This window comes from Balaenoptera musculus, chromosome 5 (genome assembly GCF_009873245.2).
Source record: "Balaenoptera musculus isolate JJ_BM4_2016_0621 chromosome 5, mBalMus1.pri.v3, whole genome shotgun sequence".
Classification (NCBI taxonomy): Eukaryota; Metazoa; Chordata; class Mammalia; order Artiodactyla; family Balaenopteridae; genus Balaenoptera; species Balaenoptera musculus.
Genome location: NC_045789.1, coordinates 135782572 through 135807183, shown reverse-complemented (window position 1 = coordinate 135807183; position 24612 = coordinate 135782572). Strand labels below are relative to the sequence as shown.

The 24612-nt window shown below is 36.8% G+C and overlaps 1 protein-coding gene across 2 annotated transcripts in view; it reads right to left on the bottom strand.

The window, feature by feature from the left end:
* Nucleotides 1-24612, bottom strand: part of NAA15 (N-alpha-acetyltransferase 15, NatA auxiliary subunit) — a 77382-nt gene that overhangs the window by 41058 nt on the left and 11712 nt on the right. For both annotated transcript variants that reach the window (XM_036852924.1, XM_036852925.1), the window contains exons 2-5: nucleotides 10418-10502; nucleotides 7924-8028; nucleotides 5531-5688; nucleotides 614-748 (exon numbers count right to left, since the gene is read on the bottom strand). In XM_036852924.1, coding sequence (XP_036708819.1) covers nucleotides 614-748; nucleotides 5531-5688; nucleotides 7924-8028; nucleotides 10418-10502 — 483 coding nt within the window. The remainder of the gene's footprint in view (nucleotides 1-613; nucleotides 749-5530; nucleotides 5689-7923; nucleotides 8029-10417; nucleotides 10503-24612) is intronic.

Genomic DNA, 24612 nt, shown 5'->3' with positions numbered 1-24612 from the left:
CCAAATTGATGGACATTCTACGAAAGTACTGCCATGACTCCTTCAAAACTACCAAGTCATGAAATACAAAGAAAGTCTTTGAAACTTCCAGATTAAAAGAGACTGAAGAGAAATGACAACTAAATGTAAGTTATGATTCTAAACTGGATCCTGAAATGGAAAAAAAAAGTCCTAGAAAGGATATAAACAGGCTGATTAGTAAATTTTGAATATGCGTTGTGGATTAGATAATAACAGTCTATCAATGTTAAATTTCCTAATTTTTTGATAATCTATACAGCAGTATCTATAGATTTGACAACTATAAAGTTATTCTTAGGAAATACCACACCAAAGCACTTAGGAGTAAAAGAGCATGGTATCTACAATTACTCTCAAATGTTTCAGGAAAAAAATTAAATAGCTAAGTAAATATAGAGACTAAGTAAATGTATCAAATATTAACAATTAGTTAATGTGAGTGAACTTCTATATGGAGTTCTTTGTACTCTTCTTGCAACTTTTCTGTAAGTTTGAAACTATTTCAAATAAAAAGTAAGGCTATATACACTTCTCTCTTTGAGTTATATTAAGAATAAGACCTAGTTTACTAGGTATGACTTCTGGTTGTTACCTGTTGTGTTTTCCTAAATTCTTCTAAAATCTTTGCTGCCATTTCATAATCTTCTAATAAATGGTAAGCAATAGCATAACCAATCCACGATGCTCTCTGTGCAGGTCGAAGCTGAAGTAATTGATATCTCGTTTCCTTTAAGAGGGGAAAAAAAACACTTCTTAGTTTTACAATGAAAGTAAATGCGTCTTAAAAAGATCATGTTCATTTACCCCACAACACTGAGCAATCTGTAACACAAGGATGAAAATCATAACAGAAAATAGTTTCAAACATCCACATTGTGTAGCTTTACAGAAGCAAAAACGTATTTCTTAAGAAGCACAATGAAGCTTCCAAGATAATCTTGTAATTTTTTAAAAGGTTAAGACATGGTACCCTTTATTACTTACTGATCTACTTACTCTAAGAAAAGAGGACATGGGGAGGGGGGAAGGGTAAGCTGGGACGAAGTGAGAGAGTGGCATGGACATATATACACTACCAAATGTAAAATAGATAGCTAGTGGGAAGCAGCTGCATAGCACAGGGAGATCAGCTCAGTGCTTTGTGACCACCTAGAGGGGTGGGATAGGGAGGGTGGGAGGGAGACTCAAGAGGGAGGAGATATGGGGATACATGTATATGTATAGCTGATTCACTCTGTCATACAGCAGAAGCTAACACACCACTGTGAAGCAATTACATTCCAATAAAGATGTTAAAAAAAACCCCAAAACTATGGGATGCAGCAAAAGCAGTTCTAAGAGGGAATTTTATAGCAATACAAGCCTACCTCAAGAAACAAGAAAAATCTCAAATAAACAATCTAACCTTACACCTAAAGGAACCAGAGAAAGAAGAACAAACAAAACCCAAAGTTAGCAGAAGGAAAGAAATGATAAAGATCAGAGCAGAAATAAATGAAATAGAAACAAAGAAAACAACAGCAAAGATCAATACAACTAAAAGCTGGTTCTTTGAGAAGATAAACAAAATTGATAAACCATTAGCCAGACTCATCAAGAAGAAGAGGGAGAGGACTCAAATCAATAAAATCAGAAATGAAAAAGGAGAAGTTAGAACAGACACCGCAGAAATACAAAGCATCCTAAGAGACTACTACAAGCAACTCTATGCCAACAAAATGGACAACCTGGAAGAAATGGACAAATTCATAGAAAAGTATAACCTTCCAAGATGGAACCAGGAAGAAATAGAAAATATGAAGAGACCAATCACAAGTAATGAAATTGAAACTGTGATTTAAAATCTTCCAACAAACAAAAGTCCAGGACCAGATGGCTTCACAGGTGAATTCTATCAAACATTTAGAGAAGAGCTAACACCCATCCTTCTCAAACTCTTCCAAAAAATTGCAGAGGAAGGAACACTCCCAAACTCATTCTATGAGGCCACCATCACCCTGATACCAAAACCAGACAAAGATACTACAAAAAAAGAAAATTACAGACCAATATCACTGATGAATATTGATGCAAAAATCCTCAACAAAATACTAGCAAACAGAAACCCACAACACATTAAAGGGATCATACACCATGATCAAGTGGGATTTATCCCAGGGATGCAAGGATTCTTCAATATACGCAAATCAATCAATGTGATACACCATATTAACAAATTGAAGAATAAAAACCATATGATCATCTCAATAGATGCAGAAAAAGCTTCTGACAAGATTCAACACCCATTTATGATAAAAACTCTCCAGAAAGTGGGCACAGAGGGAACCTACCTCAACATAATAAAGGCCATATATGACAAACCCACAGCAAACATCATTCTCAATGGTGAAAAACGGAAAGCATTTCCTCTAAGATCAGGAACAAGACAAGGATGTCCACTCTCACCACTCTTATTCAACATAGTTTTGGAAGTCCTAGCCACGGCAATCAGAGAAGAAAAAGAAATAAAAGGAATACAAGTTGGAAAAGAAGAAGTAAAACTGTCACTGTTTGCAGATGAGATGATACTATACATAGAGAATCCTAAAGATGCCACCAGAAAACTACCAGAGCTAATCAATGAATTTGGTAAAGTTACAGGATACAAAATTAATGCACAGAAATCTCTTGCATTCCTATACACTAATGATGATAAATCTGAAAGAGAAATTAAGGAAACACTCCCATTTACCACTGCAACAAAAAGAATAAAATACCTAGGAATAAACCTACCTAAGGAGACAAAAGACCTGTATGCAGAAAACTATAAGACACTGATGAAAGAAATTAAAGATGATACCAACAGATGAAGAGATAAACTATGTTCTTGGATTGGAAGAATCAATATTGTGAAAATGACTATACTACCCAAAGCAATCTACAGATTCAATGCAATCCCTATCAAATTACCAATGGCATTTTTTACGGAACTAGAACAAAAAATCTTAAAGTTTATATGGAGACACAAATGACCCTGAATAGCCAAAGCAGTCTTGAGGGAAAAAAACAGAGCTGGAGGAATCAGACTCCATGACTTCAGACTATATCACAAAGCTACAGTAATCAAGACAATATGGTACTGGCACAAAAACAGAAATATAGATCAATGGAACAAGATAGAAAGCCCAGAGATAAACCCACACACCTATGGTCAACTAATCTATGACAAAGGAGGCAAGGATATACAATGGAGAAAAGACAGTCTCTTCAATAAATGGTGCTGGGAAAACTGGACAGCTACATGTAAAAGAATGAAATTAGAACACTCCCTAACACCATACACAAAAATAAACTCAAAATGGACTCAAGACCTAAATGTAAGACTGGACACTATAAAGCTCTCAGAGGAAAACATAGGAAGAAGACCCTTTGACATAAATCACAGCAAGATCTTTTTTGATCCACCTCCTAGAGTAATGGATATAAAACAAAATAAACAAATGGACCTAATGAAACTTAAAAGCTTTTGCACAGCAAAGGAAACCATAAACAAGACGAAAGACAACCCTCAGAATGGAGAAAATATTTGCAAACGAATCAACGGACAAGGATTAATCTCCAAAATATATAAACAGCTCATGCAGTTCAATATTAAAGGAACAAACAACCCAATGAAAAAATGGGCAGAATGCCTAAATAGACATTTCTCCAGAGAAGACATACAGATGGCCAAGAAGCACATGAAAAGCTGCTCAACTTGACTAATTATTAGAGAAATGCAAATCAAAACTACAATGAGGTATCGCCTCACACCAGTTAGAATGGGCATCATTAGAAAATCTACAAACAACAAATGCTGGAGAGGTGTGTGGAGAAAGGGAACCCTCTTGCACTGTTGGTGGGAATGTAAACTGATACAGCCACTGTGGAGAACAGTATGGAGGTTCCTTAGAAAACTAAAAATAGAATTACCATATGATCCAGCAATCCCACTACTGGGCATATACCCAGAGAAAACCATAATTCAAAAAGACACATGCACCCCAATGTTCACTGCAGCACTATTTACAATAGCCAGGTCATGGAAACAACCTAAATGCCCATCGACAGACGAATGGATAAAGAAGTTGTGGTACATATATACAATGGAATATTACTCAGCCATAAAAAGGAACGAAATTGAGTCATTTGTTGAGACGTGGATGGATCTAGAGACTGTCATACAGAGAGAAGTAAGTCGAAAGAGAAAAACAAATATCATATAATAACGCATGTATGTGGAACCTAGAAAAATGGTACAGATGAACCGGTTTGCAGGGCAGAGGTTGAGACACAGATGTAGAGAACAAATGTATGGACACCAAGGGGGGAAAGCCGCGTGGGGGGGTGGGGGGGTGGGGATGGTGGTGTGCTGAATTGCACGATTGGGATTGACATGTAGACACTGATGTGTATAAAATTGATGACTAATAAGAACCTGCTGTATAAAAAAATAAATTAAATTAAATTTAAAAATTAAAAAAAAAGATAGTACAAAGGAAAAAAACCACTTTTTTAAAATACAGTGCCCAACTACTGAGCTAAGATCTATAGAAAACAACTCAACAGGTACTACATGGAAAAATAAAAAGAGGGACTAAATAAATCTGATTTAATAGACTGATTTAAGGGTTAAAATATAGCTACAGTGGTAATCATTTTGTAATGCAGAAAAATACAGAACACTATGTTGTGCACCAGGAACTAATATAGCATCATAGGGCAATTAAACTTCAAAAACTCCAACCAACCAACCAAACTCAGAGAAAAAGAAATCAGATTTGTGGTTACCAGAGGTGGGAATGGGAGTGCCATGGGGAGAACGGGGTATTAAATGAATGTGGTCAAAGGTACACACATCCAATTGTAAGATAAATTAAGTACTAGGGGTGTAATGTACAATATGATTAATATAATAACATTTCTGTATGTTATATGTGGAAACTGTTTACAAGAGTAAACCCTAAGAGTTCTCAGCACCAGGAACAAATATAATTTTTCCTTTTTCTATTACTTTGTATCTATATAAGATGATGAATGCTTACTAAACTTTACTGTGGTAACATTTCATGATGTAAACAAAATCATTATGCTGTTACACCTTAAAACTTATACAGTGCTGTATGTCAATTATATTTGAATAAAACTGGAAGGAAATCCCCCCCCCCCTGCACACACAATGTAGCTACTAAGACAGAATATTAGTCTCTATGAAGGTAAAAGGAATAAACAAACAAAAAATATATAAAAATGTTAACTTTTCACTGAATTGATTAACTCAATCTTAATACAGTCATCCAACTCTGCCTCACAGTAAAATAATTTTTAAATCTGATTAGTCCAGTCATAAACACAATCACTACTGGGGGAAGAGAGCAAGATTCAATTAAATTTTTTTTTAATGGAAAACTTGTTATCAGAAAGTACTCAAAAAAAGTTTTAAGTATTTAAACAATATTTCCTCCTTAGAATAAAAAAATTCTCTACTTACCCTGTAACCCTCAAGATCTCGCATTTGAATCTGTAGTAAAGAAAGGTCCCTTAAGATTTGAAGATTGTCTTTATCCCATTTTAGCGCATTTCTGTAACACTTAATGGCTTCATCGTATTTCTTGTCTGACCTCTGGAGAAGGCCATAAACATGCCAACCTAAAGGATTTAGTTAAGGATACAACCTCCAGGTCAAGAAATAAAGTTCCAATAATATTCTCTATGAAACTCAGAAAACTACATCTATTTATAAAATTACAAGCTTAAAAAACAGAGAGAATATAAAGACAGAAGGTAGTCTGATACAGTGGGGGGAAAAAGCACAGCTCTTCGAGCCAGAGAAAACAGGTCTAGCCTGCCTTATTAGCTCTGTGACCTTAAACAAGTTAATTTAATCTTATGTTTCCTCAATTATAAAATATAAATAAATAGAAAGCCTATACAGCAAAGCACAGCAGTTTGGTGACAAAATGGAATAACATATAAAGTGCTCACTGGCTTGCACAAAAATAAATGCTCAATAAATATTAAGAATTATCTTTACTTTTAAAAGGAAAAAGAGGGAATGGGTATCCATGACATGTAATTGTTTTAAATCAAGTGTATTTTCTTTTCCTTAGCTAACAAGGTCATTGGGACAGACCCTTAGTGCAGTATAAAGTTCCTAAAAATCAACCACTTAAATTTAGGGTGCAGGTGGCCAAAATGGACAGTCTCCTATTCAAAGAACTTAAAGTCTAGTAAGGGATACAGATAAGTAAGCAAAATTACAGTAGGCTGTAAAACTGTGCTACAAAGGGGGGAAAATATGTAAATAATCCCACTCCCCTAATACAGGTCTTTTTCACTTTAGATCTTGATTACTGCAAGTCACCCATCCTCCTGCCTTCAGTCTCTCTGCTTTTACTCTCACCTGCCAGAGTAACCTTTCTAAAACACACACAATCAAAAGAAGAAAGTCTACTTCCCTTTCCAGAAATGAGTAATGTTTCTCTCTCAGATCAGATTCCAACTTTTCAATCTAACAACTTCTACACTCCTTAACAGAGTCAGTAAATACAGAATTTCTAGGGTGACATGTATAACTGAAAATACATATATAATGTTATAAATTTTATTTGAAAATAATCTTCATTTTCATTATGCAAATGACAAAGTAAAGGTTAACAAATCTTCTCAGTTGGTTGAAACATGGTTTTAAAAAGCCTGAGATACACTACCCTTCATAATATGGCACCCATTACCTACCTTCCTATTCCCCGCACCCCCATTTCAGGACTTGATCAACTCTCTTGAGCACTGCAACACCTTTTAACTGCCTTGAATCTTCTTCTTCTAAAAATCTATCCTCAAGGAGTTTAACACTGCTAAAAATTTAAAGAAATTTATGTTCATCAAGAGGAACCCAGTTAAATAAAGCATGGCAAGTACATATAGAACACTGCACCAACATTAAAATGATGAAAAGATAGCTACAAAATCTTATTACTTAATCCTTTGCTTACCTTTTCAGTTTCTGGTTACTCTCAACTCACTCACTTCTGCTTTACTGGATTAGTGATAATTGTTGAACAAATTATAACATTTTATGTAATACTCAGAAGTGTTAAGCTTCTACCAAGTATCTTCCTTCACTAGACTATAAGATCCTTGACAGCAAAATCCATATCTTTTCTTAGTCTGTATTATTCCAGACTAACACTTGAAAATTTGCTAAGTGTTTCAGCACTTCATTGTGTTAGCCAACAAAATAGGTAAAGAAATATGTTAAAAACTATTTAAAAAACAGTAACCCACAATTTTTTCTCTATCTTCCCTCAGACATTTGTACTTGATCCTACTCTCACACTTCCCTTAATAAAATTCACCTCACACAGTACAGCATTATCAGGGACTATGTTAAGCATCATTAAATCTTTACACCACCCCAGTGAAGTGGGTATGAGTATTCTCATTTAACACATAAGGAAACTAAGCCCTAAGATCACAGTTAGAAAGAAGCTGAGCTGAGATTCAAACCAAAGTGAAGCCTACTCCAAACCCTGGGCTCTCAATCAGTATACTCTACTGCCTTCTCATACTCCTTATCGTATATCCTTCTCTAAATTCATGCTATGATGAAATCGGCAGGGTACCTCTTTTTTTAAGTGTGGGAAGAGCTTTCATAGATATTTTAAAAGGCAAGTCCCATTTATCTGTGACTAGATACAATGGTAGAACATGGTAGGTATACAAAAATGTTTCCTGAATGAAGGCAGTTGCTATTATTCAACTGAAGAAAGAACCATCTTCTCTGGAGTTACACAGTAAGAGAGATCTAAAGCTTCTGACTCCCAAATTGCTGCCTTAGCTCAAGACACCACAATCCAACCCTTAAATATACAAAAAGGATACACACATGACTCTTCAAGTCATTTCTCAAACCTCTACGAACCAATTCATAAGCTTCTTCCTTTTTTCCCAAACAGTTCAATGTTAATCCTTTCATAGCCAGGGTTTCTATTTTTAAAAAAAAGAAAAAGAAGAAAAGGAAGAAAAAAGAAAAGGAATTTAAAGATAACTAACAACAACAAAAACGGTAACCATAATCTCAAAAACAAATGTTACATTATCCTAAATATTTAAAACTTCAAGGAGATTCCTGGGAAAATGTCCAGGTTTTTAAAGAATTAAAATATTTGTTAAATTGACAAATGAAGTAACTACACATTTCTATACTGTAGGCCTCCCTAGATTTTTTTTTTTTATTTAAAAAGATACAAAAATGCATGAATATCTGGTAATCCATATGCTAACAAGATAAAATGATTTTCCTACTGTTCAGGGGAATTCCATGACCTTATTAAATCACTACTTTAAAGTATGAAAAACTTTATCTTGAAACAGACTATCTCTGTGAACCCAAGTTACATAAAGGTTAAATTCACTGTTCAACTATTTAAATATACACATAAATTACATTTCTGGTTTTCATAAATTTATTTTAAAATGATTTTTTGGGATTACTATTAAATATACAAGTAAAAGAAGATGTCAAACACCTGTCCGTTCACAATCCACAGATTAAAAAAGAGTTGAGGAAAATATTTTCAGAAAGTGAAAAACAATATTTCTAATATCATAATGTATATTCTATGAAACACAAATGAATATAAAATATTCATTATGATTAATTTGCCTTTTAGGACTACAATTTAAAATTTATAGAAAAATTAATTAGGAATAAAAGATAAGGATTAAACATATTATCCTGAGGAAAAGTCAACATTTATAGTAAAACACAGATAAAGAAACAGAAGCAAAAAAAAAAAGAAGGAAAAAAATGTGTACAAAATCATCAAAAATCATGCATAAATTTAAAGGAAAAGGAAGCAAACAAACAAAATATATTTGGCAAGTAGCCAAATTAGCAAGGTACTGTAGAAAGTAACACTTTGTTGTTAAACAGGTAAAATCTATTCTTGCAAGAAACAACTTCAAGTGTCTTAATTAATGAAAACCCAGGTTGTCAGTAAGTGTAGAACAATCATAAACTTATGTACTGTTAAAAAGTATTTTCGGGCTTCCCTGGTGGTGCAGTGGTTGAGAGTCTGCCTGCCAATGCAGGGCACACGGGTTCGAGCCCTGGTCTGGGAAGATCCCACGTGCCGCGGAGCAGCTGAGCCCGTGAGCCACAATTGCTGAGCCTGCGCGTCTGGAGCCTGTGCTCCGCAGCGGGAGAGGCCGCGATAGTGAGAGGCCCGCGCACCGCGATGAAGAGCGGCCCCCGCTTGCCGCAACTAGAGAAAGCCCTGGCACAGAGATGAAGACCCAACACAGCCAAAAATAAATAAATAAATAAACAAAGTAAACAATGCGTTTAAAAAAAATACATTAAAAAAAAGTATTTTCAATTAAATTATGATACTTCATATGCAACCTGATTTCAGATATGTTAAAATATGAAGGGAAATTGCATTTTAGACACAATGAAAGTTGGTACTCTGCTGTACTGAAACTCTATGGTGACTATACGACTAAAAGTTATATTACCGTTATGCATACTTTTGGAATGAATATAAAACAACCTAATATCCAATCGGCTAGCAAAACTATTTTTTAACAAGGAAATGGAGAGAGAAAATTTTAGATACTTTATTCCCACTGCTTTCCATCTTTAAACAATTTTATTACTATAGTGAAAGTACGCGAGAGTAAAGATAGCTAACAGGGAACTATTGCTCTCTCCCTCTTCAATACTTAGAGAACATTATCAAATTAATTAACAAAGAGCCATGTTTCCTAACTACAAATCAGACCTGTGAAAGCTTATTTTTCCTTTGCTTCTTTACAAGTTTATCCTACAAACATCTCACTGTCCAATTTTCTACCCTCACACAGGCAAAAGCTATGTAAACTTTCAAAATCATGTCTTAAACATGACTGTCTTGAAAAACTAATTAAGATACAATGCTAAATAAGAAGGTGCTGGTTCATGAGCAAAGACCCAAATGGATACTTTCTGAATAAGCTTATTGTAAGGAATAAAATTTCTCTAGCTCAACCAAAGTTCTCAAGCAAAATTTTCTTGTAACATTTTAAATAAACTTATTTATTAAACTTAAATTAGCATATTTGTCTTACTAGGTTCTTTTGCCTTTCCTATGGTGCTAATATTCAGAATAGGAATAAATCAGAACTCAAGTAGACTGTGTTATCATTTTCTCGACAATAAATTCAAAGTATTAGTATTAAACATCTCACAGGAGTCAAGGATAAGAAGGTCCATTCTCTCTGGAAAACAGCCTAGGCAGCTGGGATTAACAGAACCCAAATAAGTGAAACCAGACAAGTAAGCAAAGCCTTACCTACTTACGCTTACAAGCAAGTGTACAGTATTTACACTTACCTCCATGCTCAGCAAATTTGGGGTTAGAGAGGATTTGTTTACAGAATTTCAATCCATTTCTGTACTGTTTATGTTCATAACATCTCTGTCAAAACAAAAGAGAAAACTTTAAGTTTAGCAAGAAATGCAAACAATTTTAAATTCGGTGCTAAATTTTTGATTCTGTTAAATACAACAAAATGATCACGTTATTTCCATATTCTCCTAAATCCCACTAAAACGCAGTTTAAAAAAAAAAATACAGGGAGTTCTCTGGTGGCTTAGTGGTTAGGATTCGACACTGTCACTGCAGTGACCGGGGTTCAATCCCTGCTCAGGGAACTGGATATCGCAAGCCACACTGTGCAGCCAAAATTTAAAAAAAAAAAAAAAAAAAAAAAGGAAGGTTCAAATACAGAAAGTAAAAGCAAGACAAAGGGACAAAATATACATTAGAAAAAATAAGAAAATCATTAGCTTACTCCAAAAGGTCCAACAAGTGTTAATAATATGAAAACTGGAAAAAAAAAGAAAGGTGTAGAAATTATATTTTAAAATAACATTTTCTTTTTGCTGAAGGAAACAAGTCTCTGAAGCCACAAGGGACAAACAAGTGCATGCAAATTAACAAAGGGGAAAAAAGACCCACACTATGGCACACCATAATGAAAATTCAAAGCCTGGAAATAATGGTCCTTAAAAACTTCCAGAGGGGCTTCCCTGGTGGCGCAGTGGTTGAGAATCTGCCTGCCAATGCAGGGGACACGGGTTCGAGCCCTGGTCTGGGAAGATCCCACATGCTGCGGAGCGACTAAGCCCGTGAGCCACAATTGCTGAGCCTGCGCGTCTGGAGCCTGTGCTCCGCAACGGGAGAGGCCACGATAGTGAGAGGCCCGCGCACCGCGATGAAGAGTGGTCCCCACTTGCCGCAACTAGAGAAAGCCCTGGCACAGAGACGAAGACCCAACACAGCCATAAATAAATAAATAAATAAAATTAAAAAAAAAAAAAAACAAAAAACTTCCAGAGACAGGGGTTTCCCTGGCGGCGCAGTGGTTAAGAATCCGCCTGCCAATGCAGGGGACAAGGGTTCGAGCCCTGGCCCAGGAAGATCCCACATGCCGCAGAGCAACTAAGCCCGTGTGCCACAACTACTGAGCCTGAGCTCTAGAGCCTGCGAGCCACAACTACTGAGCCCACGTGCCACAACTACTGAAGCCTGCACGCCTAGAGCCCGTGCTCCGCAACAAGAGAAGCCACCACAATGAGAAGTCTGCGCAATGCAAAGAAGAGTAGCCCCCGCTCACCACAACTAGAGAAAGCCCATGCGCAACAACGAAGACCCAACACAGCCAAAAAAAAAAAAAAAAAACCTTCCAGAGAGAAAAAAACAAGTCACATAAAAAAGATCTGTTACCAGAATAGCACTGAACTTTTACTCCAAAGTAACAATGGAATATTGCTAAAAGCTATAAAACTACACACAGCCTTCAAAATTCAGAATTCCTTACCTAGTTAAACTGTCAACCAAGTATATATAAGTAAAATGACAGTTTAAAGCTTCTCAGAAAGTTAAAATTTTATCTCTCTGCACTCTTCCTTAGGAAGCTATTTAAAAGGAATCAAAACAAAAAAGATAACATGGGACTTAGTAAATAAGTAATCTAATGCAGAAAAAAGAACTAGAGAACAACCACTCCAAAATAAAACAGGACGCCAATGGCCACCATGGAATAGGTTTCTATCAAGGACAAAAATGGAAAATTTTATTTATAAGCACCTGACAGAAATACAGGCACATTTGGGGAAAATGAGCAATGGGTCTATAGAAAACCAGGCAACTGAATAAGTAAGATAGGTATTAGCTCCAGGAGAAATAAAGGCTTATATAAGAGAGTGTGGTGGTCTTAGTGGTCTTAGCGTAATATTTGGCTCAACAATAAAAAAATACATGTATAGTTATAAAAATGTAAATATTTAATACTGGTTTATCAAAATATTGTGATATAAGTATAAAGAGAGAAAGACAAGTGAGCAAATGTGTGAATGATGAAGTTCCAAGCCCTCATTTTCCATAAACAGAAGTCAATAAATGTCTAAAAGTCATGAGAAATAATGTTATAGGGACTTCCCTGGTGGTTCAGTGGCTAAGACTCCATGCTCCCAATGCAGGGGGCCCGAGTTTGATCCCTGGTCAGGGAACTAGATCCCACATGCCACAACTAAGAATTCTCATGCCGCTACTAAAGATCATGCGTGCCGCAACGAAGATTCTGCGTGCCACAACCTAAGACCTGGCGCAGTCAAATAAATAAATAAATATTTTAAAAAAGAAGAAAGAAATAATGTTATATTACTAAGCAACAGAAAAGCAAATACCAGAGAAAATAGCTAGAAGGACTGAGGGTGCTTGATTCTGGTGTGGGAAGGTATGGAGGGGATGGGGAGGGGGGGTGAGTTGACAAATTCTTTTTCATCATAAACCTTTTAGTGCTATCTGACTTTTAAGTATCACCATGTGCTTTCATAACAATAATTATTTTTAAAGCACTGTATTCATTACAGAAAACATCTTAAAGATATGGTACTCTATGCCAGATTTCACTGTCATAAGTTTAAACAAATTTTACTCACAATTTTTAAAACAATACATTCAAAATCTGGGAGGGGTAGTTAATGCAAATGATAATAAAATCATAGAAAAATGTGGAGAAACAAAAATGTAAAATTTTACATTCAGCACCATGAAATCAACTGCTTAAAGCTCAATGACAGAGCCAACTACAGAGCTGTCTTATAATCAACTAGGTACTCACCATCTCTATTTTGTTGTTCACATCTCAAACCTAATACACTATCCAAAACACAACTGATTTTCCCCCCAGAATCTATTCACCAAGTCTTCACTGTCTCAAGAGATGCCCTTCCCTCAACTCACCCTCACTCAGATGATGAAGCAAAAAACCTAATTATCCTCTGTGCTTTCCTTCCCTGACACTTCCATTCTCTAGTAGATCCATCAGTCCTAGTTTCTCTGCAATAGCTTCCTAACTCTCAGCCCTTCCCACAATCAACAGGCAAAGTGATCTGGGGGATACGAGGGAGGGGAGAGCAGAAGCAGTAACGTAACCATATGCAGCCAAAGAAACATACGACTAAGCAACTAAATTTAGTGTTCCTATTTACTTAGCAGAAAGCCTAAAAATAATTTTTCTTATAATAATTAAAATATTAGTAAAAACCATTAAAGGAAGCTATGACATAAAGACTAGGCTAATTAAAAGTGACACTCCTAACTTGTCACTGTTTTCCAGGAACTACATACATACAAAGAATAGTTTAAGCACACTATTCTTTTTTTTTTTTATAGATCTTTATTGGAGTATAATTGCTTCACAGTGCTGTGTTAGTTTCTGTTGTACAACAAAGGGAATCAGCCACATGCATACACATGTCCCCATATCCCCTCCCTTTCGAGCCTCCCTCCCTCCCACCCTCCCTATCCCACCTCTCCAGGTCATCGCAAAGCACTGAGCTGATCTCCCTGTGCTCCGCTGCTGCTTCCCACTAGCTAACTATTTTACATTCGGTAGTGTATATATGTCCATGCTACGCTCACTTCACCCCAGCTTCCCCCTCCCACCCCATGTCATCAAGTCCATTCTCTATGTCTACCTCTTTATTCCTGCCCTGCAGCTAGCTAGGTTCATCAGTACCTTTTTTTTTAGATTCCATATATATGTGTTAGCATACGGTATTTGTTTTTCTCTTTGTGGCTTACTTCACTCTGTACGACAGACTCTAGGTCCATCCACCTCACTACAAATAACTCAATTTCGTTCTTTTTATGGCTGAGTAATATTCCATTGTATACATGTGCCACATCTTTATCCATTCATCTGTCAATGGACATTTAGGTTGGTTCCATGTCCTGGCTATTGTAAATAGTGCTGCAATGAACACTGTGGTACATGTCTCTTTTTGAATTACGGTTTTCTCAGGGTATATGCCCAGTAGTAGGATTGCTGGGTCATATGGTAGTTCTATTTTTAGTTTTTTTTTTTTTTTTTTTTTTTTAGTTTTAGTTTTTTAAGGAACCTCCATACTGTTCTCCATAGTGGTTCTATCAATTTACATTCCCACCAACAATGCAGGAGGGTTCCCTTTTCACCACACCCTTTCCAGCATTTATTGTTTCTAGATTTTTTGATAATGGCCATTCTGACTGGTGTGAGGTGATACCTCATTGTAGTTTTGATTTGCATTTCTCTAATAATTAGTGATTTTGAACATCTTTTCATGTGCCTCTTGGCCATCTGTATGTCTTTGCCATCTGTATGTCTTCTTTGGTGAAATGTCTACTTAGGTCTTCTGCCCATTTTTTAATTGAATTGTTGTTTTTTTGATATTGAGCTCCATGAGCTGTTTTTATATTTTGGAGTTTAATCATTTGTCTGTTGTTTCATTTGCAAATACTTTCTCCCATTCTGAGGGTTGCTTTTTGTCTTGTTTATGGTTTCCTTTGCTGTGCAAAAGCTTTTAAGTTTAATTAGGTCCCATTTGTTTATTTTTGTTTTTATTTCCATTACTCTAGGAGGTGGGTCACAAAAGATCTTGCTGTGGTTTGTACCAAAGAGTGTTTTTCCTGTGTTTTTCCTATGTTTTCCTCTAAGAGTTTTATAGTGTCTGGTCTTACATTTAGCTCTTTAATCCATTTGGAGTTTATTTTTGTGTGTGGTGTTAGGTAGTGTTCTAATTTCATTCTTTTACATGTAGCTGTCCAGTTTTCCCAGCACCACTTATTGAAGAAAGAGGCTGTCTTTTCTCCATTGTATGTTTTTGCCTCCTCTGTCATAAACTAGGTGACCATATGTGCATGGGTTTATCTCTGGGCTTTCTATCCTGTACCACTGATCTATATTTCTGTTTTTGTGCCAGTACCACACTGTCTTGATTACTGTAGCTGTGTAGTATAGTTTGAAGTCGGGGAGCCTGATTCCTCCAGTTCCATTTTTCTTTCTCAAGATCGCTTTGGCTATTCGGGATCTTTTGTGTTTCCATACGAATTGTAAAATTTTTTGTTCTAATTCTGTGAAGAATGCCATTGGTAGTTTCATAGGGATTGCACTGAATCTGTAGAGTGCTTTGGTTGGTATAGTCATTTTCACAATACTGATTCTTCCAATTCAAGAACATGGTATATTTCTCCATCTGTTTATGTCATCTTTTTTTTTTTTTTTTTTAATAATGAGAGCCTCTGGGAACTACAGTTTTGCCTTTTATTTTATTTAATTTATTTATTTATTATTTATGGCTGTGTTGGGTCTTCGTTTCTGTGTGAGGGCTTTCTCTAGTTGTGGCAAGTGGGGGTCACTCTTCATCGCGGTGCGCGGGTCTCTCATTATCGTGGCCTCTCTTGTTGCGGAGCACAGGCTCCAGACGCGCAGGCTCAGTAATTGTGGCTCACGGGCCTAGCCGCTCCGTGGCATATGGGATCTTCCCAGACCAGGGCTTGAACCCGTGCCCCTGCATTGGCAGGCAGATTCTCAACCACTGCGCCACCAGGGAAGCCCTGTTTATGTCATCTTTGACTTCTTTCATCAGTGTTGTATAGTTTTGTAAGTATAAGTCTTTCACCTCCTTAGGTAGGTTTATTCCTAGGTATTTTATTCTTTCTGTTGCTATGGTAAATGGGAGTGTTTCCTTAATTTCTCTTTCTGATTTTTCGTTGTTAGTGTATAGAAATGCCAGAGATTTCTGTGCATTAATTTTGTATCCTGCAACTTTACCAAATTCATTGGTTGGTTTTAGGAGTTTTCTGGTGGCATCTTTAGGATTTTCTATGTATAGTATCATGGCATCTGCAAACAGTGACAGTTTTACTTCTTCTTTTCCAATTTGTATTCCTTTTCTTTTTCTTCTCTGGCTGCTATGGCTAGGATTTCCAAAACTATGTTGAATAAGAGTGGTGAGAGTGGACATCCTTGTCTTGTTCCTGATCTTAGTGGAAATGTTTTCAGTTTTTCACCATTGAGTATGATGTTTGCCATGAGTTTGTCATATATGGCCTTCATTATGTTGAGGTAGGTTCCCTCTATGCCCATTTTCTGGAGAGTTTTTATCATAAATGGGTGTTGAATTTTGTTAAAAGCTTTTTCTGAATCTATTGAGATGATCATATGGTTTTTATTCCTTAATTTGTTAATATGATGTAAAGACTAGGCTAATTAAAAGTGACACTCCTAACTTGTCACAGTTTTCCAGGAACTACATACATACAAAGAACAGTTTAAGTACATTATTCTTTCTTTTTAAAATAAATTTATTTATTTATTATTTTTGGCTGCATTGGGTCTTCATTGCTGTACATGGGCTTTCTCCAGTTGTGGTGAGCAGAGGCTACTCTTTGTTGCGGTGTGCGGGCTTCTCATCGCAGTGGCTTCTCTTGTTGCAGAGCACGGGCTCTAGGCACGCAGGCTTCAGTAGTTGTGGCACGCAGGCTTCAGTAGTTGTGGCTCGCGGGCTCTAGAGCGCAGGCTCAGTAGTTGTGGGGCACAGGCTTAGTTGCTCTGCGGCATGTGGGATCTTCCCAGACCAGGGCTCGAACCCGTGTCCCCTGCATTGGCAGGCAGATTCTTAACAACTGCGCCACCAGGGAAGCCCCCTAAGTACACTATTCTTAAAACCCTCAATTTGCTCTCTAAAAATTTATTTCTGTAAAAACGTAGTAAGGGAACTTCCACTTTTAGCCATGATGGAGTGAGGCTGAACTTGTCCTTCTAACGTAAACAACAAAACCAGACAAAATATATAAAATAACTGTTGCCAGACATTGGACAACAGGCAGTGCAGGATTGTGAACCACGGGTTGGGGGGACATGATACACTTGGTAATGTCACTGTTTTACAGATCATAGCACAGGGAGAAGGATCCGAAGCAGAGCACAACAGTCCACAGAGTTGAAGAAACAAAGATTGAAGTTCACGGAGGCTGAGGTATTCTGCAAGGCAGAGTACTGAAAGTGATGGAACTATTCAGAGAAAGACATCCAAAAATCTGCATGGGGTCCTCGTGCATCTGTTGCCAGAGATTACAAACCTAGTTAGTGGCAAAATTCCTAGTTAGTGTTGGCGGGCCTAACAGTCTAGGTCCTCTGAGTCCCAGTTAAGAGCTCTTTCCATCACATACAGAAATTTTATTACATTTTATTAACATAAATATTATTAAAGCCAAGAGTTTTCATCTTTTAACAGATCTTCTAATCAACAAATTCAACTTTTATCTCACCTTTTGTTCCTTTGCTTACTCAGTACTATAATCAAATAGGCAATAAAAATGCCAAAAATAAGGTGACAAAAATGAACACACACAGATTAACCAATTTGATAATTCCCCCAAATAACTGAGTTTACCAAATGAAAATGAAAAACCGAACTCCACTTTCTTTGAATGAGATAATAATACTATACACTTAGTTTTTTATTTTATCAAACTTCACAAAAGTAACTAAGTTTCAGTTCCTAATGATTATGCTCCCAATTAATGAAATTTGGCGGCTGCTCATATTGAAATTATACTCAATGCCACTAACCCAATTATCTTCTGTCAAGGTGACCCATAAAAATAATTGAGAATGGCATACCATTCAGTGTGCATTTAAGGAAGCAGACCTCAATCTCTTTTTTTCCTAAAAGCACTACTCTTACAACAGGTCACTCATAACAAATGAGAGTAGTATTCTCACAGTTTAATGGAAAAAGTAACAGCAAACATTCAATTTACTTTACCCCAAAAAATGTCCTTGAAACTTCTGCTCTTGCCCAAAGATAAACTCTAGCAGCATACAGGGTTTACAAGAAAAATAGGAAGTAGTATATCATATTCAACAATTTCTTTCCTCCAAACATATAAGGCCAGATCTATGTATAATTCAGCTTTAACACAGGTTTCTGTCTAATCAAAATGGAATCTTATAAAAGCAGTCTTAAAGTATAACAGAAGATATAATCATAAGAAGTCCTTTTTTGAACTATTCAAAACGCGTAAATGTACAAAATGAAAAAAATAATTTGCTTGTTTTTAAAAATCCCATGTAACACTATCACCAAAGTTAATTCTACAGAATCATGGGAATAAAGCTACCATGATAAGATTCTTTTTTTTTTTTTTAAACCATAAGATACTTAATGCTGCTTTAATCAAACCTGTAGACTTAAAGTAAATCTTTAGAGAATTTACTTTTATTTAGGTTAAGAGAGATGCAAATACTACATACAGTATACTTTGACCAAAGGTTTCACATCAATTCATTTAAAACAGGCTTTGTAAAACGACATTGTGGGCAGACATGTTAAGTTCTCCATAGTAGAATATGCAAATTAAATAAAAATACATGTCTACAATCCCATCTCTGAAATTCTTGTGTTTGGGGAGTTCTTGAAATTTCAGAATTACAAATAAGGGGTTCCCTTGGTATGGAATGAATGCCATAGTATTCTGTTTGTCACCTTGCCTGTAACATGAACATACGTTAATTCAAAATTAAACATAATAGTTTCAAAAATATTAGAATATTGTAGACGGTTAGCTTTCATTAGCAGCTAAATTTTAAAATATTAACACTGTGCTACAGAAACAGTAAAGCAAAACAGGATATAATTCAAACAGAATGAACTGTTCAAATCCTGTGTGCTAAATGCTGGCACCATACACTGAGACTCCTGCTTCTAAAACGTCTAGGGGGGCTTCCCTGGTGGCGCAGTGGTTGAGAGTCTGCCTGCTAATGCAGGGGACACGGGTTCGAGCCCTGTTCTGGGAAGATCCCACATGCCGCGGAGCGGCTGGGCCCGTGAGCCACAACTACTGAGCCTGCGCGTCTGGAGCCTGTGCCCCGCAACGGGAGGGGCCGCGATAGTGAAAGGCCCGCGCACCGCGATGAAGAGCGGTCCCCGCACCGCGATGAAGAGTGGCCCCCGCTTGCCGCAACTAGAGAAAGCCCTCGCACGAACCGAAGACCCAACACAGCCAAAAATAAATAAATAAATAAATAAAGTAGCTATAAAATTAAAAAAAAAAAAAAAAACTATTAAAACGTCTAGGAATAACTGATACCAGCTCATGCTCCTGCCAAGCATAAAACTGGTTAAGTAAATATGAAATAATTATTTTCAGCCATTGGACAATAGCCAACACAGGACTGTGCTCTTAGAAGGGAAACAAGGTAAATCCCAAGAAAATCTTCTTTTTTTTTTTTTTTTTTTTGCCTATAGGCATTTTCCAGACTGCAGAATAGAGAGGAGGAACACAAGTAGAACATGGCAGTCTTACTGACCTAAGCAGATATCTGAGATAGAAAACGCCTGAAGAGCTGAAACTTATGGAGCAGGGTATCAGAAAGAACTGTACAGAGATGAAATTTCAGAAATCTGTACAAGAGTTTTGGTCAAATATTAAATTGATCAGGCACACTGCAGAATTCTACTCAAGTTGGCCAAGAACAACTACCAAGTAGCATGAGCTGAACAACTATTGATGCTTATACATGGCTGGGAGACATCTGAGTTCCAAACATCCAGTTAGAGACTTCATTAAACGCTCCAGGATTCATCAGAGACCCAGAAATGCCACACCTTGGGAATAAGGATAATCTAGACCCACTTTTATTAAAGCTTAAAAACAAGAACAAGCTGATGCACAAGCGAATTAACCATCTGCCAAAACAAGACTCTATTACAAAGGACAACAAGATCCAGATACTCAATATCCTAGTGTCTATAATACACATTACAGAAAAACAAAAATTATTAGAAATGTGAAGAAACAGGAAATTGTGACCCATGACCTACAGAAAAAAATTAATCAACAAAAACAGATTCAGAAATAATGATAGAAATAGCAGACAGACATTAAAACAGTAACTATTAAGTAATATTAAAAGATTGAAAGGAAAACATGAAATAATCAGAAAACAAATAGGAAATCTCAATAGAGAAATGGAAACTATTAAACCCACAGAACCGAGAATCTCAACAAACTTCAAGCAGGATCAACTAAAAAAAAGAAAACAACAAAACAAAAAGCAAACAAAAAAAGAGGCACATCACAATCCAAATGCTAAGAAGTAAGGACAAAAGAGAAATTATAAAAGTAGTCAGAAAAAAGCCTGTATTCTAAAAGGTCTCCAATTATCATATCAGCTTCCACCTTAAGAAAGTAGAAAAATAAGAGCAAATTAAACTCAACATAAGCAGAAGAAACAAAAGAAAAAAGAACAGAAACAATGAAATAGAAAAGAGAAAAATAAAGGAAATCAGTGAAACCAAAAGCCGGTTCTTTGAGAAGATCAATAAAATTGATAAACCTCTAACCAAATATGGGCATGATCACAAAAGTACACAGCACAGCGAAATAACTAGAACCCCAGCTTTCTAGACAGAGGATGAGAAGAGGAGCCCCAGGGAAACAAACTATCAGGAAGATCACAGAGGAGGCGGAACTGGGGAAAGCAACCCCATAAAGTTGTTTATGAATTCCAGGGTTCACAAACATGCAGTCTTATTCACAGCACACCAGACTTTGAGAACTGAACTAACAGATACATCATCCAGGCCCCAGGCCAGCTACTGGATGGCACATTAGCAGGACAGATCCAACCAGTACTACAAAGATTTTAAAAACAGAACTGACAGTAGAACTGTGACGTGGCAAATAAAGAAACCAGGCTATTTACATCAATAGAAGATAGTGACATATAAAATTTAAATATAATACATACAATTTATGGGGGGTGGGGTTGTTTTGTTTTGGCCACACCGGGTGACATGCAGGATATCAATTCCCTGACCAGGGATCGGACACGTGTCCCCTGCAGTGGAAACGGAGTCTTAACCGCTGGACCGCCAGGGAAGTCCCAATACATACAATTTAGATTTGGCATTAACATTACATAATTTTCTTTAGTATTAAATACACCTTTCTATTGTTTTCCTTCAGCTAATACAAAAAACATTTTATCCATCAAAACTGATTAAAACGAATGCAGCCTCCAATCAAGCTAAATGATAAAAGCCAAACTTAGCTTTAAAAGTCAGCCATTTTGAAATGATGCCTGGGATTTGACAAAATAATCCAGGGGGTAGGAGTCATAGATGAAAAAGAATGCACTGAAAGTTGGTAACTGTCAAACCAAGGAGACAGGTTCATTATATTATTGTCTTTGTTTTCATGTGTTTGAAATTTTCACAATTAAAAAGTTAAGAAGAAAATGAGCCTTAGCTATGCCACAATCAACTCAGGAAACATTTATTAACTTACTAGGAGCCTGGCTAGCACTTAGTAGTGCCAGTGTACTAGAACTACTTTTAGTAGTCCTACTTCTGTAGAGCAGACAGGTATGGAGAAAGGGCACCTACAGTCTTTAGACTCAGAGCTATAGCTATTTAACGTTTTAATTAGCTAATATTAAATAAAATTTAAAATTCTTCAGTAAACCTCCTCAGTCACACTACCCACATCTCAGGTGTTCAATAGCCACATGTGACTAATGGCTAACACAGGGAAATTCAAATGCAGAACATTTCCATCATCACAAGAAACTCTATTGGACAACGCTGCTCTAGAGTCTACAGTTCAAATCTTAGAAAACACTTAGACAGGTTTGCATCACTGGCTTAATTAAACTTATTAGAGCCTCAACTGTGTCACCTGCAAAATGTGGACATTAACAACCTTGCAGGGTTAAGGTGAGAATTAAATACAAATGTATAAAAAGAACCTGAGTAAGCACTCAATAAAATGTTTAAATAAAGCACTACGGTATCAGTTACGGCTTAAAATATTTAGACCCAACACAGTGTGACTGATTACAGAGAAATCTGAAAGCAGAAACTGAATTAAAATATACAATCAGGAGGAACAAGGTGTCTCTTCTGAGATGGTGTAAATGCTCTACATCTTGAAAGGGCCACAGGCTGCACTGGTCTGTGACTTGTCAAAATTAAAGAGCAGCATGTCCAAGACAGCTAACAGAACAGTACACTCAAAACCTGTGCACTTCACTGTAGGTAATGGTACTTTAAATTTTTAAATGTTGTTTGAAAAGAAAACATAGGAACGCTGAAAAACTACCTTTATCCTTCCTTTCCTTTAATTCTTTTAGTTAGAGCTTCCATTTGCAGACAATATGTTAGCTTTTAATATCATACAATTTCTGGCAAACTATTACAACCATGAAAACAAATCTTATGAATGATTTTTTCCCCCTCCTAGTTTTATACTATTTTTAAAAATACGTTTGTCTTAATTCTATAGTAAATGTCATCTGGTGCAAGTGGTCACACAGCTCTTGTTGGCGCCAGCTTGCTCTACTGAAATGTTTTTAGCTATATTGAGCCAAACTCTATCACCCTCTAATTTCTGTTAACTGATTCTAGCTCTTAAGACTTCAGTTTTCTCTTATTCAAGCTAAACATCTTTGTAATTTTAGCTGTTCCTTATACGAAAGTTTTAAGTCCTTTGACCTTTTGTGCCACCCTCTGAAGTCGATACAGTATTGTTCCTATACTTGTATATTTTATAAAACTAGTAAAATTTCCAAAAAATTAGACAGTTTAAATGGGGTTGGGGACTTCCCTGGTGGCGCAGTGGTTAAGAATCCGCCTGCCAAGGCAGGGGACACGGGTTCAATCCCTGGTCCGGGAAGATCCCACATGCCGCGGAGCAACTAAGCCTGTGCACCACAACTACTGAGCCTGCACTCTAGAGCCCATGGGCCGCAACTACTGAGCCCGCACGCCTAGATCCCGTGCTCCACAACAAGAGAAGCCACCGCAATGAGAAGTCCTCGCACCGCAACAAAGAGTAGCTCCCGCTTGCTGCAACTAGAGAAAGCCAGCACGCAGCAACAAAGACCCAACACAGCCAAAAAATAAATAAATAAATTTATTTTAAAAATGGGGTTGCTTAATTTTTATTTTTCTAAATAAACAATCTTTTAAAAATCTGTCAGTATTTCACAAAACAAAAGGCACTTCAAAAATCTAAAGTAACAAGTACATAGTCTCAGAACAAAAGACAAGAAAGGTCTGTGGGAATTTTACACCAATATTTTTGTGGTGTGTCAGCATTACGGAGTCGTTGGTCTTTATCTCTCCAAGTTTTGGGTCCAGAAGTTAAAATTACAGATGAGGTCTTACTAGCCACAGAATTGAATGTGACAATCACCATCTGCTTTCTGGATACTAAAATCCTGTTAATGCATTATAAAACGTGCCAGACTTCTCTTACCTTACTTTTTTTTTCCCCCCAGCATTAAATTATGTCACTTGAGAAAAGAAAATTGGAGGCAAATTTAGGATTCCTGCTTAATATGAGTAGAACTCTGCTATGAACTCTGATTGCTTAGGGATAGGACAAAATTAAATAAAACTCAAGGTATATACATATGATTGAAAGTCAGCTATTTAATAGAACCTCATAATTATTTCAATGATAAATAATCCCAAAGAGTTTAAAGAAAACAATGGAGTGGTCATGGGGACACAGCAACAAAAGTATAACCAATTACTCAATTATATAAAACCTGAACTGCAAATTATATTAAAGCAAGCACTATTATTTTCAAGCATAACACATAAAACCAGAAATGATTTACAGGATAATGGCTGCCCCCTAATTTCTAAACATTACACAAATCCTCATAACAACAGGTTGGGGCTTCCCTGGTGGTGCAGTGGTTAAGGATCCACCTGCCAATGCAGGGGACACGGGTTCGAGCCCTGGTCCGGGAAGATCCCACATGCCGCGGAGCAACTAAGCCCGTGCGTCACAACTACTGAGCCCACGCGCCTAGAGCCTGTGCTCTGCAACGAGAAGCCACCACAATGAGAAGCCCGCGCACCGCAACGAAGAGAAGCCCCCGCTCTCCACAACTAGAGAAAGCCCGCGTGCAGCAAGAAAGATCCAACTCAGCCAAAATAAATAAGTTAATAAAAAAAAAAAAAAAACCATACAGGCCAAGAAAGGAAGCAAATAAAATCACCCAGAGCATTACAAAGAGATAAGACAACTAAAAACTCTAATTTACATGTAATTGCATAAACACTGAAGACCAGAAGTCTCATGTTCCAATGGGAACTGTCCAAAAGAAAAATACAGCAGGGTCCTCGTGGTGACTGAATGGGTAATATTCAGGATTTACCCAAGTTCACCCAAGCCA